This window comes from Alligator sinensis, unplaced genomic scaffold (assembly GCF_000455745.1).
Source record: "Alligator sinensis unplaced genomic scaffold, ASM45574v1 scaffold93_2, whole genome shotgun sequence".
In the NCBI taxonomy this organism is placed as follows: domain Eukaryota; kingdom Metazoa; phylum Chordata; order Crocodylia; family Alligatoridae; genus Alligator; species Alligator sinensis.
The window spans coordinates 2,249,241-2,267,245 of NW_005841854.1; the positions used below are offsets into that span (position 1 = coordinate 2,249,241).

At 39.9% G+C, this 18,005-nt stretch overlaps 1 protein-coding gene across 5 annotated transcripts in view; it reads right to left on the reverse strand.

The window, feature by feature from the left end:
• Positions 1-18,005, reverse strand: part of HEATR1 (HEAT repeat containing 1) — a 52,304-nt gene that overhangs the window by 25,983 nt on the left and 8,316 nt on the right. For 3 of the 5 annotated variants that reach the window (XM_014523974.2, XM_025213580.1, XM_025213586.1), the window contains 16 exons: positions 17,363-17,503; positions 15,607-15,818; positions 13,439-13,572; positions 12,671-12,779; positions 12,202-12,312; positions 11,586-11,703; positions 10,460-10,567; positions 9,794-9,889; positions 9,023-9,111; positions 8,537-8,748; positions 7,722-7,843; positions 6,905-7,102; positions 5,658-5,841; positions 5,213-5,361; positions 1,030-1,222; positions 329-501 (listed from right to left, as the gene is read on the reverse strand). In XM_014523974.2, the coding sequence (XP_014379460.1) occupies positions 329-501; positions 1,030-1,222; positions 5,213-5,361; positions 5,658-5,841; positions 6,905-7,102; positions 7,722-7,843; positions 8,537-8,748; positions 9,023-9,111; positions 9,794-9,889; positions 10,460-10,567; positions 11,586-11,703; positions 12,202-12,312; positions 12,671-12,779; positions 13,439-13,572; positions 15,607-15,818; positions 17,363-17,503 (2,349 nt within the window). The remainder of the gene's footprint in view (positions 1-328; positions 502-1,029; positions 1,223-5,212; positions 5,362-5,657; positions 5,842-6,904; positions 7,103-7,721; positions 7,844-8,536; positions 8,749-9,022; positions 9,112-9,793; positions 9,890-10,459; positions 10,568-11,585; positions 11,704-12,201; positions 12,313-12,670; positions 12,780-13,438; positions 13,573-15,606; positions 15,819-17,362; positions 17,504-18,005) is intronic. The other 2 variants (XM_014523975.2, XM_025213591.1) reach the window with 2 other exon arrangements.

The window sequence follows — 18,005 nt, forward strand, 5'->3', positions numbered from 1 at the left end:
AGCAGGGCAGAACTTTATTTAGCATGACCACTTCAAACTTTCTTAAGGAAGGAAATGGCTGGCTGAGAAAACAAGCGATCTTTACTCCTTCAGCAATGTCAGTTTTATTCAACAATGAACTCAGCCTTTACTCTGCAGAGATTACTAGTAATTAACTTGGAAAACATGGTTGTTTTCTGAACATGATTTGTTAGAAGTCACAAACATTAATCTGTATTTTAATACAAAGCATATGGATAAAAAGGATAGCTTTCCAATTTCTAGAAGCTGGAGCTCAAAGCAGCACCCAACATTCCACTTCTTTATATACATATTAACATAATCTTACCTGAGTTGCATATGTCGGATCAGATATGATCTCCTCGGTTTTTTGGACCAGGTGATGAAGAACGGGATGAAACAGAGACTCCTTTATTCCACTGAGGGAGCAGAGGCATTTAAGAGCAGCTCTTCGAACTTCACTTACAGGACTCCCAAGATTAATTAGCAAAGATATTACCACTAAAAATGGGAGGAGGGGGAAGGAGTGGGGCAAAACACAATTAAAAGATGGGAATCTCTCAACAGCTGCCCTAAAAGATCATTAAAGGGTTTGTTCCTTTCACTATAAACCTTGAGGGATTTCAAGTGACTTGAGCATGAACTTTGTGGATGTCTGGCTATGTGCCTTATTGTAAGGCTACTTAGACTCTTTTTAAAAATCAAAGGGTTTACATTTTGATGCTGAAGACTATGCAACACATCATTGTTGACTGAAACGTGTTTTCTGAAATACATTTCCTAAAGCACTGTATTATTTGGCAACTGACAGCACGTTACTGTATACCACAACAATTATTACTGCCGTTGTGGTTTTGATTTGACATAAGCATCCTCATTAATTTTGTCTACAATATAGGGTTTCTACAGGAAACATAACACACTACAAGGAAAAGGGATGTCTTAATTTCTTGTTCTGGAGTATAAGTATGGGTTTTATTAATCCAGGACTAAGACTCAGAAACTGAAATGGATGCTGTTTCCCCTTACCTGTGGAAGAAGCTGACACCAGCTGTTTCTTCTTCTGGGCTGCCAGTGATGTAAGCACTGCATGTCCTATATACAAAGCTTGAGTCTGTAACACTGCGTTCACTGTGTAGCTTAGTTGATTCGAAAGATTGTAGTTGTAAGTCCATAAAATTGAAAGGAATCTGAACAGCTTCTCTGAGTCTTCTAAATGTACCTTTGAAATAAAAATTAAAATATTACAACATTTTGCTTCACTTGCCTGACTATTAAGAGCAAAAATTAAGAGCCTATATATTTTATTCAGAGCAGCTGCAATTTTGTACCAGAATAAGTAATCCCCAGTTTTTATTCATTGTTTTGATCCACTGATTTTTAATTGTCCAATTAACACTTTTCAAAGTTGTATCTCATAGTAATGCTAACATTAATTTCATGCGTCACATGGCTTTCTTGGTCAAAATGGAAAATATACAATCAACTTCACTCCAAAATACTAGATTTTCGCATGGTTACCATAACAATTTCTAGCAACACTCGAAGTGGTGGTGGTTGGGGGGCGGGGGCAACATTATAATGAATTCTGGAATTAGGATGGGGAGATAAGAAACAAATCACTGAAGTTGCAAGTTATAGTAGTTTACTAAGGGTCATTTAAACCTGACTTAAAATGAGGTTAAAAGTTATAGCATGGTTAGCTCTACTTATATCATTATAGATGTGGACAGATGAAACCATTACACCCATTCAGCTGATGTACACTTCTGAGTTTATAAGCCCCCCCACCCCAAAACAAAATATCTTTATTAGGGCAAAATTTCGCCGAGTGTTTCGTTTTGAAGCTGTTGTTTCAACACGTTTTGAGTTTGAAACAGTGAAATCGAAATGAAACAAAAAGATTCAAAACAGCTTTAAAAAGAAATGAGGGCACCTGAAACGGTTTTGAAAGTTTTGAAACATTTCAAGTTTCGAAGCAGCAGGGTGCCAGGAGGCAGGGAAGAGCCAGGGCTGCACTCCGAGCAGCTCTGCCAGCCCCGTGGAGCTCAGCCCAGCAGCGGGAGGCCGAGCGCAGCCTTGGCTCTCCCCCGTCTCCCGCCACCGGGCTATGCTCTGAGCAGCTCCGCCAGCCCCATGGAGCTGAGCCTGGCGGCAGGAGGCAGGGGAGAGCCACTGGCTAGGGCTGAGCTCTGAGCAGCTCTGTCACTGGCTCTCCCCCACCTCCCGCCACCACGCTGAACTCCGTGGGGCTGGTGGAGCTGCTCAGAGCACAACCCAGCGTTGGGAGGCAGGGAAGAGCTAGGGCTGAGCTTTGTGGGGCTGGCGGAGCCACTCAGAGCACAGCCCTGGCCAGCGCCTGCCCCCCACCTCCCACCACTGGACTGAGCTCCATGAGGGTCATGGAGCCGCTTGGAGCACAGCCTGGCAATGGGAAGTGGGGAGAGCTAGGGCTGTGCTCCGAGCGGCTCCTTCAGTCCCACGGAGCTCAGCCTGTCCTCCCAGCACTGCCAGACTCTTCCCGAGGGCGCGGGCAACCCAGATCTGCGTGTGGGATGACAGGAGGCTGCCGCTGCTGCCAGCAGCAGCACCAGTCTTCCTGGCGCTGGGCACTGGCCACGCCCAGGTGGCAACAGCAGCATCCTGTCATCCCAAATGCAGATCCGCGGGGGGGCGGGGGGGTGGCACATCCCCGGGAGAAGTCTGGCTACTATCCCTGCAATTTTCATCCGAATCAGGCAAGAAATGACAAAGTTTTAGGCATTTTCATGACTTCCCCATTATAGCCTATGGGCGAAACATCGAAACGTGTTGAAACAGCAGAATAGTGCTTCGAAACTAAATGAAATGAAACACTGGCCCTTCAAAATGGTGAAACAGACACTGAAACGAAGCAGTGCTGTTTCACACAGCCCTAAATTCTTTGTCTGTCCACAGCCCTGAATATACTGGAATACAAATGCTCTTTAAATGTCTCTCTCTCAGAGACACTACCAGAGTGAACTCTTAGATCGATAGCTGATCTGGAGACTATAATTCACCACTTCAAGCATCTATATTGAACTAGTGCAACTCTGTGGGACTTCCCTTTGAGCCAATATGAGAACTGCTTAGTATTTAAAAATGTAGTTTCTTAATAGTTCACCACAACCAACTCAATCTAGCACGTTTGTTTTGAAGCCATGACACTATTACCTAATGACATCCCTTTTTGTTTTAAAGACCTTATTTACTACTTAGATTTGGGTTTTTTTAACACCAATTAAACACAACTTTCTATGTTCTACATACTGCAAAAGCTGTGTTAACCGGCACCTTACAAGCTGCCATGCTGTTAACTGGCATGTAAAGGGAAAAGTGAAACAGGAAGTGCCCACAGTGGGCACTTCCTGTTTTGCAGAGCCCCCACGGCCTGCACTGCCAAGCCCCCATGGTCCAGGGGCATAACAGGCTGCGCGGGTCCCCCCCTCCCTGTCCCTCAGGGCCCATGGGAGGGGTGGCGATGCAGCGGGAGGGGCAGCAATACCCCAGATGCCGTGGGACAGGCGGCGACCCGAACAGGCAAAAACCTGTTCACCACCAAAAAAGATCATACACCAACTGCTAATAATTTTTTTTTCCAACTATTTAAGTTGGTCTAATAAAAGATACCAGATTCACCCAAAGAACCTTGTCTGCCTCTGTCCTTAAACCAATATGGTTATAATCTACACCCCACTACTTTCTACAGCATTCCCTTTGAGGTCTTAAGGACTTTCTCTCTGAGAATATATCTGATAAACAAGAAAATGAGATTAGAAAGTAATTGATCAAAAAGGCCATGGTGAAAATCAGTCCTAACTGGCAGACAAAATAATGGGGAGATAGGCTATACCACACACCCACACCCACACCCACACACCCACACTACACTTGCCTGATTTCTTTTCTTTTTTTGCCTTTTGTTTAATAAAAGTGCGTCTCAGCTAGACTGCATCTCATGTAACATTTCTGTAAGCCCTTCCGAAGAGACACTGAAAAGCAGTATCTCAAGCAAATCAACACTGGCCTAAGTTGCACAGGAATACTACATTCTTTGCTGGTCTTCCTCTGGTAACAAGGCGACCGTGAGGAGTTAGCACTAGAAAATACAGCTTGTTTCTATCTTTGTGGTCTAGTTTCATCTTAAAGCAAACAGAACAAGTCTACAAAAACAACAGCAGCTTCAGCTCATCTCAACCAAGTATTCTTTTCCCCTTCCTCCCTCAAAAAGTAGTTAAAATGAGTATGTTACTATCTAAAAGACTGGCAAAACACATTATTTTGAGATTCTTTAATTGCTTTTTATTTTTAATGGTATGTATTTGCTATGGACTAAGTAGGTCAAAGTCTCTGTACCCCGCAACTCAAAGCTCAAGCATTCTATGTTGCCCAGTGATACGGTCATATTAAAACCCTTGCATTTCTGGACCCATTTATTCAAAGTTAACAAAAGACTAATCATAATTGAGGACCCACTATGCTAAGTATTCTACAGAGCCCAGCCCCAAATACCTATTTGACAGTAAAGAATAAGAGAATCTGTCATCCATTTTAATTGTAAGGTAAATCAATACACCTAATATAGCCTATCAAATCTGGCTAGCGAGATATAGGATTGGAAATGCATAAATATATACTCTATTAATGACTATTTTGATGCAAGTCTGTCTTGTGTTAAACATTCTCCCACTAGTTAATCATAATCTTTATAAAAATGCTGTAAATAAAATGAAATGCAGCACAAAATAGCTTATAAGAAAAATAATTAAATTACTGAAGAGGTTTGTATAATGATCCCTCTAAATCTGACTATGAATATACACAATGGTGCTGGAAAAGGAATACTGAATTAAGTTACCTGAATTGCACTACCTAACATTATTTCTAGTCAGATAAGAATAAATTAGTAATGGGCTTCCAGAAACAAAGTTCTGTAAAACTCTTATGGAAATACATTTTTACTACTTAAACAGCGCTTAGAAATTCAATTAAAACTGGATCACTAGCTAAAAATATAAGGTTCCACTCCCCTTTATCTTGCATGAAGCAAAAAATATGTAACCAGGATCAATCAAAAGTGTTCTCAGTTTCATCTAAATGTTATGCAGAAGTTTAAAACAAGTTGAACAATTGGAAAGATTAAATAAACTCAGAATGTTACCTGAGAAAGTAAGCAGACACACACACATACCTTGAATAAGAGACTCATCAGCATTCTGAACTGAACAGAGTTGCTTCCTTCACTAGCTTTACAGACAATGAGGTTAAACAGCTCCAACAGGAGGTGTAAATAATCTCTGCTCTGTTCGTTCAGATTTTCTGGATTCCACCACTTCTCTTCTATGGACATGCATGTAGCGTAGGCAAAAAAAGAAACAAAAACATGTACATACATATAAAAAATCATTTCAGAAACATACCGTGCCATTAAAGAACTTAAGAAATGTGGAAGTTCCCATGCTGAGGGAAAAGAAATCTGCTATTTTAAAACTGTAACAAAACTGCATGACTAGAAATGCAAGGTGTAGATATTTGTAAAAAAAAAAAACCTTTTGAGGAAAAATGAATGAGGAGATTAGTTTGGCTGCTTTACTTCATTGAGTCTAAAAATCTTCAGTTAAAATCTTAAGGCTTACCTTTTAAAAAGGATAAAGGAGGCCTAAGGTCATTAATAAAGCTTTTCAATAGAAGCAAGAGAGTAACTGAATCTTCTGCGTCCACAGCCTGACCTCTATTGAGCTTTTCTATATATTCAGTCAACAACTCTGTTGACAATATACTCCCAGGCAATGATTCAACTGTCCATTCTGGAGGAATCATCTGTGGATGAAAACATAAGACACCCACACAAATAGTTACAAAACAACTTTACATGCTGGCAGAAGATTAGCAAAAAGGCCTGCTGCATGCAAAGAAAAAAAAGAACATTCTAATTCCTAATTCTTTTATAGGAATTACAATTTTAATGTTGTAGGCTTCAGACATATGGAAGTAATCCTTGCTTAGTGAGTGCAGCACTTACTCTGAGCCTGCAGGAGGCCAAGAAGCCTACTTAACTTTAGGAACATTAAACTTCTAAATTAAAGCAGTGACAGAACAAAATAGGCTCTTCCATATCAAGCCAGGAATCCCTGTCCTGCCCTACCCAGTAAATCAGAAGGACCTTAAAACTGAGACAGATTTCTATCAAAACCTCAAAACTTAATCAGGGGATTCTCAAGCTAGACATGCACTTAAAACTACATCTAGGCTATATTTTTAGCAAATGGCTTCATTTCAAGTTGATGGTGCCCTATTAATAATAGGTCTGTTCTCTTACAAAGACATAGTTCTTCAGATTTGTTAAAAGAATCAGATTTGACATTCTCTTACTTTTCAAAAGATACAGATGTGATATACTATACAAATGAAAAGCTAATTTCCTCAATAAAATAGGACAAAAATTCATTTTTGAATGCTTATTTTGGATTGCAATTAATCACATCCTTAAGACATGGTTATGGCTCAACAACAGTCTCTCTCTTCCACAAGATGAGAGACAACTCGCGTTGTTAATTCTAATGTTAAAATTTTTCCTTTTAGAAAGACTATAGAAGAAGGACCAACACTTAAGCACTTGGAAGTTCTAGCTTATGATGAAAGAGAAAAATTCATGTTTAATTTATTATACTGCTGTAAACCACAAAGAGTTATTTATTTTCTCCAAATTTATTTTGGTGATAAAACAACAGCATAATCATCTTAATACTTTTAGAAAATTTTACCAAGTGTCTTTAAGAATGTAGTAAGATTTTCTGCCTACTTCAAAGCTGCTGATTTTCCACCTATGAAAAGGCTTTTCCCCAACAAAAAAGTGCCATCTCCAAAACTGCATAACAGTTACCTTTGTAGAGCGCCCGCTTTCAAGTTTTCTGATTCTTCCCCCCAAAAGACTAAAGACTCTGAGAGCCAATGACAAAGAACTTTCCTCCATTTGTGAATTGCAGCAGCACTGGGCAAGCACGGAGGTGATTATGAGAGCAGCTACTTTCTGCTTCACATGGCAGGATTCGTTTTCAGCAGCACAAATCAAATCCTCCACCTTAAAACACAAAAAGGACAGCATAAGGCACTTGATCATTGGCTCCTCTCCTTTTGTCCGCCATCTATGGCACAGAGAGTAAAACACCTTGCCCCAATATACCTTCATTATGACTTAGTACAGAATTCTGTTTCCATAGTCAGTTCAAACCTTGTCCTCTCTTCTAACAGGAGTACTAATTAATTCTTACTGTGACAGTATTTGGTGGAATGTAAACATTTGCCCATGGATTTGTCCAGTCAAACTGGGCAGCAGAGACCTCCAAATTCATTATACATTTTTCACCTCAATTGGCAAATTGCCTCAGGGGACAAAAAGCCCCAACATGAAGTTTTGCTTTAACTAGATTAATGTGCCAATGTGTTACTCTTTCATGCATTGTATTTTCCTTATCATGACAGTCAGCAGGCAGTAATTTTTTTGACCGTTATATCTGTGACTATAATTCTTATATACCATAAATATATCTTTTTAGCTACTGGTTAACAGTGTAAAATATAACATGCAGCATTTGTTAAGCTGCCATGAATCTTATTCAGTCTCTTTTGCCTGTAAGGCCCCACAAATTTAGAGAGTCTGGCATATCATAAAAACAAACATATTTTAATTATGTACATACCATCTGTAACATTTTGGAAGGATCTCCTGAAGATATATTATCAGAAAACAGCAGGATCATTTTCTGAGTGGCCACACCAACCAACTCTGGAGGCTCATTGGATTTAATTATTTTTTCAAAAGCTATTTCCACAAAATAGAGAAGGTGGATATGCAAGTTACACATGAAAATGCTGACAGCTTGACCTTATTTAGAAGTATTTTTGCACACTAGGCAATTCATTTCCTTATCACTAACATTCTAGGATTTTCTGTACTCAGCTTTCAAAAGATTGATGCTCTCCACATACATTGCTTCTGGACCTTCCTCCCTCATCCCCACTTCCCTTTGCATCAGAAGAGTTAACTCCTTGAATATAGAGCAGGATCCCACTGCAACATGCCCCCTACTTTTTTTTTTTCCTGTTTTGCCTGTTGTTGACTGTTCTCTTTATACTTCAGTTTAGTTCACCTGGAATTCTGCCACACTACAGAGTGGGGGCCATGGCCTTAAAAATAGCAAATCAAGTCCTATATAAAAAATCCCTAAGGCAGTTACCATTACAATTAACCATAAAAAAAAATATCACTTCACATATTGCACAGGTGCTACAGTATCACTTCAAGTCATGCTCTAAATCAAAGATAAAAGTAACACGAGAGTTTTGTCTGACTGGCTAATCCACTTCTCAAGGGTTTTATTCATGATGGAAGGGTAATAGCCTGTTACAAATAGTGAAGTGCTCTGCTGACTTTATGATCATAAAGTTCTAACATGTAGTAGTTTTTCCTTTTCCCTCTGTCTATTTATTAAGCCAGCTGATTTTAGTATCTTACCTTCTGACCAGCCTTTGAACAATGGATGAAGGGAGCAGAGGCCAGATTCTGATAGACAAACTGCCATTCTCCAGTCTGTTGATTTTGAATTATTATTAGTGATCACCATAAATGGTAACAATTTTACTGCTACTTGATTTAACAGCTTCTCTCTCTCATTCAGAATTTCTTCTTTGATTAAAATGTTTATTGCTGCTTCCAGAACTGTGTACCTACAACAGAAAAAACAAGGCTGAAGTGCATCACTGATTTTGTGAGCAAGAATATTTCTCTATAATGCCAGCAACTTTGTAATATGAAATCAGAAAGCAAATGAAATCTGTGAAAAATGAACACTTTCAAATACTTCCCAAGATTCATCAAGTTGTTATAAACGAAAGAGATCTGAACTTCAGCTATGACAAGACCCTGAACCAACTTTCACCCCTAATAATTTTAAAGTCTTGGGGGGCAGGGGAGAGAGGCAGAAGGGAAATACATGCATACCACTTCTCATCCTTTGAAAGATCAGCTCTTTGAAAAAGGCCCAACAGACTTGAAACAGTTACTTCCGGATTGATCTGCCCCTTAAAAATCTACAAGCAAAATTAAGAGAGAAAGTAAATGATAATTTGCAAATTGTCTTGTATTTCATAAAGTTATAAACAGAAAATGTCAGCACTAATGACTGAATGCATTTATCTGATACTATTTTTATTCCTCAAAATTAATATGTATACTAAGAGCATGCTCCAGTTTGCCAAATCTGTGAAAGGCATATAGTTTGAAATATAGCAAAATCTTTGGAAATTTTGTTGAATTTACAACAAGAAGAATGCTTTATAACGAAGTAAGCATTCTTTTACCTCTGGGTAGTATTCACTACATGAAAATAATTTAAAAGCATAGTCTACTGTTTAATCATTCATATTTTTATGTACACCTTTTTGCAATCAATGGTAGATCACTGCTCAAAATGAACAGCACTGGAAGGCACAATCTTCCTGTAATATCATCAGAGGCAAGCACTCATTTCAGACTGCTTCTGAAAATAAAGAAAGATCTAAAATGTTGTGCTGCTGGGTTTTTGCTTGCAGCTATGTTGGCCTAAGGACACAGGCAGGCAAAATTATTTGAATAGAGGTGATATCTTTTATTAGACAAACTGAGTAGTAAGGAAAAAGTTCTTAGCAAGCTTTTGGGCACAGTCATCCTTCTTCAGGTGACATTTTGGGTGACATAAAATTTTGTGCAACCTTTCAAGAGATACAGATTTACCTCCAGGGCACTGAGAGCAGACACAACAACCTCCAAGTTGTCATCCATAAGTCGAGCAAGAATGGCTTCTTCTATGAAGGACTTATCAAATCCCTCCTGAAGAAAAACAGGGGAAAGGGATTAAGAAAAATAATTTTCTTTAAATAAATATGAACTCCAATAAAGGAAAAGGGTTTACATCACACAGAAGAAAATTCTGTAAGGGAGAAGCTAATTGGTAATATCAGAGGAAGAATCTGTTTACCCAGACTTCACTACAGGAACTTCATAGACAAGAATAAAATCCATACTGAACAAGATAAACCAACATTTAAAACAATAATGACATGACCTGGCCAAAAATTAAATTAGACTCTAGGTAATAAATCTTAAGTATTATAGGTTAACCTCATTAAAAATGTCTTTAGGACCAGGAAAAAAGTTCAAGGATGGGTTTAACCCTACATTAGGGTTAAATCAAATTGCTGTCTCATTAAAAAACGAAACAAAAATATTCTGACTCTTGGAATTGTTAAGAGTTGGGGTTTGTAGTAAGCAGGTTTCTAATGAGGTCGTAATGTATTACTGTGATGTTTGTTTCATTTTATTTAAAACTTTTGACAAATGATCTTCTGCAGACATCAGATGTTGAGTAAATTCTTGATGAGAGGAATTCAGGGTACCAACCTTTGATATTTCAATAATCTCCTTCAAATGCCGAATAGCCAAAACCCTGACAGCAGGCTGTGGATGATTCAGGCTAAGCAGCAGGGAGGTATCTGAATCAGCTAGAAACTGAAATGTACAAGTTACAATTACTCAGTATATGTTAAATGAATAAAGCACATATAACAAACCTATGGAAAAAAAACTAGCTACCATTTGGTCCCGGAAGGAAACTGTACTTCTGATGGTAAAGCATCAAATTCAGAACAAGGAAATGCAACTGACTATATATGAACTTATAATATATTTCTAATAATAGTCCATCAAATTCTGCCAAGGTGAAGGAAACACCAAATGTTTTACTGCCTTAGGAAAACAGTGTCCTTACCTAAGGATTTTGAGACAGTTCCAGTGGCATAATATGCCACTGACAAAACACAGATAGCTACAGCTAAAAAGGCAACCTGAATGTCAGCCCAAATGCCTATACCTTATCTCCAGAACGTTGAGGACTAGAGCAGTCACAGGTCATAACTCTGCATGCCATGTTCTCATCAGTTTGCCACCCAGACAAAGAATCTATGCCCTTTATGTACAGTTATGTATATTTTTAAATTGGCTCAGAATGTTTGAAACGTTTTTAATAACGCATCATCTTTTTCTTTTACGTGCTTGATTCAGAAGGGAGAAAGAAATAGCAAGAAAAGTAGCTGCAAAACTTAGGATTAACCCCCCCACCCCGCAACACGAAACTGAAGTTTTCTTGACCAAAGACTGGGATGATTGACAGCTGCTCTGCGATTCTGGAGTCATGAAAATCCTCTCTGTACCCAGAGAGGCTGTGGAATCTCTCCATTCCTGGTGATTTTAAGAGCAGGTTAGACGTAGACTTGTCTAGGCTGGTTTAGAAATAGGTGAATCTGCTTTGAACAAGGGGTTGGACTAGATGTCTTATTAAAGTTCCTGTTAAAACCCTACTTTTCCATGATCCTGTAACAAAGTTTTGACCAAACACAAAATGGTATCTAAAGCACAATTAAAAAAGAAAAAAAAGCCCCCCATATTAAATAAGAACAGACATATTCTTGCAATACTGACTTTAAGGCAGCAACCTCAGAGATAAATTAGGCCACAAATCTGTACCTACCTCATATTTACCACCACTCAGCGAGAGAGAGATGAATTGGTGAAAAAGATCTTGCTTGGTCTGATCTGTAACATCTTTCAGATGCTCCTCCAACACCATGTCTAGGGCTTTAGGATACCTGCCAACAGCCAAGAGAAAGACATTCTGTACAGAAATGTCATGCACCAAGCACAAGAGGAACACGTGCAACACGAGAGACTGAAAGCACTCTTGTCTGAGCAAGTTTTTATAAAAAGCTCTGCGTGTACACCCAATAGTGTTTTGATGTAAAAGATCAAAAACAGTGTAATTAAGGAATGGAAAGGGTCAGTTTATTTAACTGGAAGGGTCAAAGAGGCTGATTGCTGAAGCACTCATGTACTACATAAGCTCAGACAGGTTAGGGTAATTAATTAGTTAAAGACATAGCTTTAATTAAATTTACAGTAAAATATCAATTTAGATTAGCACAGTGTTGTACGTTATTATTTGTTCTACTTAAGGGAGTATACTGCTACTATCAGGATGAAAAGGCTCTTGGTATATGCTATATGAACACACTCTTCTGGATGAATAGGTGACAGAGGATATCTTCACACTGCAGGTAGGGCACGGGGAGGGCAAAAAAGTAACTTACTTTCTTTCAAAAAGCCTGATTAGAGGAAGCAGCTTTTTGCTGAGTACTTCCATCTTGGTGGGTTCAGATGCATTCTCCGTACTGTAGGAAATAAACTCTTCAAGAAATTTACTGAAATGACAAACAAAAGGAAAAAAACATATCTTTACAGGGCATCACAGTGATCAATGCCACTCATCTGGACAAACAGAACAGTCTGTCTGATTTACACAATTTTTTTAAGTACGGATTTCTCCACATTTTCATCCCCAAAGCATGAGCAAGGCCCAATCCTGCAAACATCTATATGCGTGTTTAACTTGGCCAGGTGAACATTCTCAATGAACACTCAAGTGTTCTGACATCAGAATAAATGTGTAACCCATGAATACAAAAGGTTATAAAAGATATCTGTTAACATTATGTTTTTACAAATTCACTGTTCTATTATCTGAAATGATTCTGTGAAAAATAAGCATAACTAACTCACCAGGCTACTAGGCGATCTACTTCTTTTTCCAGTGGTATACCTGTAAGTATCGCTTCCAGATGTGTTGCATATATCTGACTATACGACTCTTCAGATTCTTCATGCCCTTCTTAAGAAGAGAGGTATGATTATCAAAGAAAAATTAACTCTAAGTTGACTAAGCCAACAAAACCCTAAAGACTAACAGCAAAGTCTAGCCACTTGAGCACATAACTTGGGAGACAGGAATGCATTCCCAACTCTGATGCTAACTTGCTGAGCATCTCTGGTCAAGTAATGTAAACTATTCAGGATCTTATTTTCCAAATCTGTAAAATAGGATCATCAGTGCTTATAAATCTCATAGTTTTTAATAAAAACAACATCCATTATGAGCTGGTGAGTATCATTTCTGTGTGTCTGGATAAAAATTATGGGACGTGTTACATCTATTGTATCAAACAATATTATCTGTACAGATTCAAGTCAATAACTTCCTAAAATTATGTTGAATCAAACAGAAATTTAATCTATCAAAAAGGGAACCCTCTTCCTGCGATTGAAACCTCATATAGATATCTGGTTGCCTAGCACAAGAACAGTCTTCTGTAGCATTTGGGAAAGCAGAGAACAAATCAAACATAAAAAAAGAGTATATGCAGTTCCTTACTGTTTTCAGTAGTTTAGCATGAGCAGTGACTGAAAATGATTTACCTAGATATTTAGGAAAGTTACCATAACAGTTTGCACATGAAAATTAAATAAAACATTAAATGTGTATCAACCTACCATCACTGTAGTGGACAACGGAGCTAACTAACTGTGGCAGCAGGTAACGCAGAAGTGGAGTGATGTCATAGGCTTCTGAAATGCCACGCAACAAGGTAACCAGGTCCTGAATGTTACACAAGTAATTAAATGGCCTGCACAGGAGACAAAAGAGTGAATGTGGATTTAGGTCACAGTTTGACAGTCACCTTCAAGTGTCTGACACAGTATGACAGGTATGACAGAAAACCTTCAAATGTCCAATATGTGTTGTCAAGTGACACCGCATCACTGAACATAAATTTAAAGAGTTCTAGGGTTATACATCGCAGTTTTCTGAGGTTTGCTGGTACATTTCAGATTCTGCAAAGGTAGGAAGTATTTACTTTAATTCTGCTTCTGCTTTAGGACAGAAAATTTCCTTTTTTTTTTTTAAATAACAGAAAATCATGGCAGTGAAGGGTGCAGAACTGAGGAGTACTTGTGTGCAAGGAGAGTTCTCCCTGGGAAAACTTCACTGTCATTAAGACTAGCTTCCTTCACTGTCCTAGCCCAAGCAGGCCTTGAAGATGCACAGGGAGAGAAAATGTAGTGGGAAGCACACCATATCATCTAGATGCAGCAACCAGGATACTACTTACACTAACTCCTTGAAAGTGGAATAATAGAAAGGTGTGCCTCACAAACGTTTACAGCACAGGGGGATCATAGAGAAATGAAGTGGCTTTTAGTCTTAATGGAATGTGCTCACATAAAAGAAAATACCCATACAGTAATATGTAGTCCTGAAACTATAGCTTCTTGCAGGCTGGATGACCCAACTTCAGGTGGTGGAGCGAGCATTAAGCCTTATAAACCTTCTGGGTGCTGGCAGCTGCAGGAATCAGTACTGCTGCAACTTGCCTGGCCAGCGCAGTAGTGTCTTCAACTGGAACCTTGACTGAAAAATTTAGTGGTTGTATTAACCTCCTGGGTGTTGGCCCCACTGATACAGTGGTTTTGGCAACCAGGGGAGTAAACACCACTGCCACTCACCCTGCCATCAAATTTCCAACCCTGTGAGCTGGACCACGAGGTGGGTCTTCCAAACCACAAGAAGCCCATGGGCTGGACATCTGACAACCCTGCTCTAAGCCACTCTGAAGGCAGAGGATCTGAGCCTGATCTACGCTTTTAAAAGTTTTGCAGATATAGCTATGTCAAGTCAGGTCATGATCTGTTGACTTCTCCTTCCCAACCTATCAACAGAACTATGTTGGTAAAACTTCTAGTGCAGGTGCTAGGAGATATCAGCAAAGATCCCTCTTCTCCTATAGTTTATTCCTTTTGGAGAAACTATCCCAGCAATTCAATACATAAACACAGAGGATAAGCTGTGCCTCTACTTACAGGAGCTGACAGTATAACTCTATCATTACAACTACACTGGCAACCCCTTTTAAGTGTAGACAAAGCCTCAAAGTGTATCGCTCACTCCTAGAAAACAGTAGTTCCCACAGAGATGGACTATCTATAAGCAAAACTATTGGAGCTTTTCAAGTGCAATAACTTTTGGAGTATTTCTAAACTGGTCTTTGGTCCTGTTCACTAGCTGATCCCACAGACAATCTAAGCAATAAATTTCACAAGTGTCACAGCTTTCCATTTCTCCTCATGCTGCGCCACAGAAGTTACAAGAATGCAATGTTACAAACAGCTCAATTTGGGTGTGGGGATGTATCTTGGAACCCGCTAACCCAATGACACCAAACCTGCATTAAGTCCTCTACCCTACCTCTTCTTGAAAATATACCTACTTTCAAGATACTCTCCCTAAAACTTACAGGTTTCAAAGCAATCTGTATATTGAAAGCAGCCTTTACGGGAGGGCTGTATCTGAGAAACCCCTTGAGCAAATTATCACAAATGCTACCCCAAATCTGAGGAGTTGCAACAATTTTAAAAACAATTAAATTACACTAATAGCTAAAATCCACTAGATATGGATTTTATAGTTCTTTCAAGTATCAGCTCTTAAATAGTGTGGCAGTCTCAGACACAACTACTGTGGTGCTACTCCCACAGAACAGTATCAGCATCCCTTTAAAATTGGAATCTAAAATAGAATCAAGTTATTTTACTCGAGATGCGTGTTCTCAGCTATTAAGAGTTATGGGGTATACTTTTCTAGTCATTTCAGGCATGCTTACTTTTTCCCAAGATTGTCTCCCTTTTGGCTCTGTAGAAGAACAATCAGGCAGGCTAGTCCTTCCTTGGCCAGGGAAGGCATTTTGGTCAAAGACTTGCTGATCTGTAAAGTCAAGGCGCTCACTAAAGATGTCTCCATGGTCACTTTCACTGCCAGCTGGCAGATGATCATGTACGTTGCAGCCCTGTAATCCTCTAGACAGGATTTCAAACCCTACAAAAGGAAGAAAGAATTCAAAGGTGTCAGGATTTTAGTTCAAAAACAATATTGAGGAAAAATGGAACTTCAGTCTCTTTGACCAGCATCAATGATGTCAGATTTTTGGGTGAGTGATTCCACACATCTCTTGAGACACGAAAAAATGAGCTAAGGAAGTACGTGCACACAACACACATGTAACAGTGCACACTCACCGATAGAGATTTTTGGGGCCGATACCAATAGCCAATATTTAAGGAGGCATATTGGCAGATACTGATCCGATTTCCAATACAGCTGCCTCCAGCTGGCAAGTCTGGAGTGGTGGAAGGGGAGGGGGGAGGGAAGGGGCATGGGGCGGTGAGATCAACATGCAGCAGCAGCACATGCCCTCCAGATCTGTGGGGCAGGCTGCACAGGGCTCTTCTTGGTGGGGGCTGGGCTTGGAGTGGGTGCCAGCAGCGCTGGGAGGATGCTGCATTGACCCCAGATTTCACCGCTGCTCCGCTCCCAGCGCCATCAGCAGCTAGCCACCTGGTGCAGTCCTGGCTCAACGCCCTGCCTCCACGCACACGCTGGGTGGCTGGCTACCGTGGCACTGGGAGCAGAGCAGAGGCAAAATTTGGGATGGATGCATCCTCCCAGCGCCATCAGCATTCGCGCCAAACTCCACACAGCCCTGGCTGCAGCCCACCCTGTGCAGATCCAGGGGGCACATGTCCCTCCCCTCTTCCAATGCCCTCCTGGGGTGCAAGCAGTGGCAGGAGCTGCCTCCCACCCCACAAGCCATGGTTCTGACACCTCCCCCCCCGGGCAGCTCCTGCCCCTGCCCCCTCCCTCACCATGGGGGGTATTGATCTGCCCCACAACGCCCCTTCTCTTCCCCCCCCCTCCCCTCCCGCTACACTGGACTTACCAGCTGGATTCAGCTCTCCACGCTAAATTATCAGCCCCATCAGGCTGATATCTGATACAGCCAGTTTTCTTTATATTGGTACCGATCCGATATTGGACCAATGTACTGGTGTACCTCTACTGTAAATTAGTTCTTAAGCAAAATGAGTTCTCAGCTATACCATTATCTTTTCAACAACATTCACAATGACTGGGAGATATGATTTAGACTACATACATGGCCCAGCTGTCTCCCAGTTCCTGCCTTTCCTCAACCCAGGGTAGGTAGAGGACTGTCATTCTAGCTATTTTTATAATTCCCTTGATAGCCAGAGTATCCCATTTCCCAACATCCTACATTATGAGAAGTGTATCATATCAAAGCCAGGTGGACATAGGTCACTTCCACAGTCCCACAATAGCAACACTAAATTGGCCAAAGTTTACAATCAAGCCAGCATGTTCTAAAAAATGAAGCATCACTTCACATTTTTACTAGTTTGTAGACACCAACAGGAATGCAGAAAAAGTGAGATATATTTTGCTTACATAGATCCTTTCCTACTTTGTCCCAGTGTGAAAATCCCTTGTGAATGTTAATTACAGAAATCTTGTCAGGAAAATAAGCTAAGGGATATCATACAAGAGAGGAAAATATTGGGTACCTTTTGGATATAAGGGAGCAGTTTGGAGATTATGGTGTCTGTAATCTTCTCTACAGCCCCAAGAGCAGATACAATGGTGGAGGCATAAAAAGTAAGCAGGACTCTCAACTGAGACGAACTACCAGGATACGCTGAAAAGACCTAGGAGCAGATGGAAATAAATGTTATCCAGGTATTGGAACAAGATTCTAAAGCAAGAAGAAACATAGCATATCCAAAACATGCAAGGTCTTAAGTTAAGAATTTCTGTAACTCCATGTATTTTGTTTGTCTTGACACATCCTAGCAAGCTAAGTAACTGGAACTGCTACATCTGGCACTTTTCTGAGATCATATGAGCCTATATATTGGTCCATTAATAGAAAATGATTTTTTTTTTTTTTTTTACCATCAAAATAAAGAGGTAACATTCACTACTTTAAACACATACTTGATGCGTCTGTGACAACTCTCAAGAGAGGCATCCAAGCGTAAAGATTAGTTACAAATTGAGTGGATGGCATTAGCTTATATAAAATAAGAACGGCTTTGATTTCTCCGTACATGCTGCAGAACCATTCTTTTGGAGTCACTCCAGGACACTGACCAACTCTGTTCATTCATCAAGAAGGTCCACCTCCCCATGCTCTCCTCCAGCAAAAAC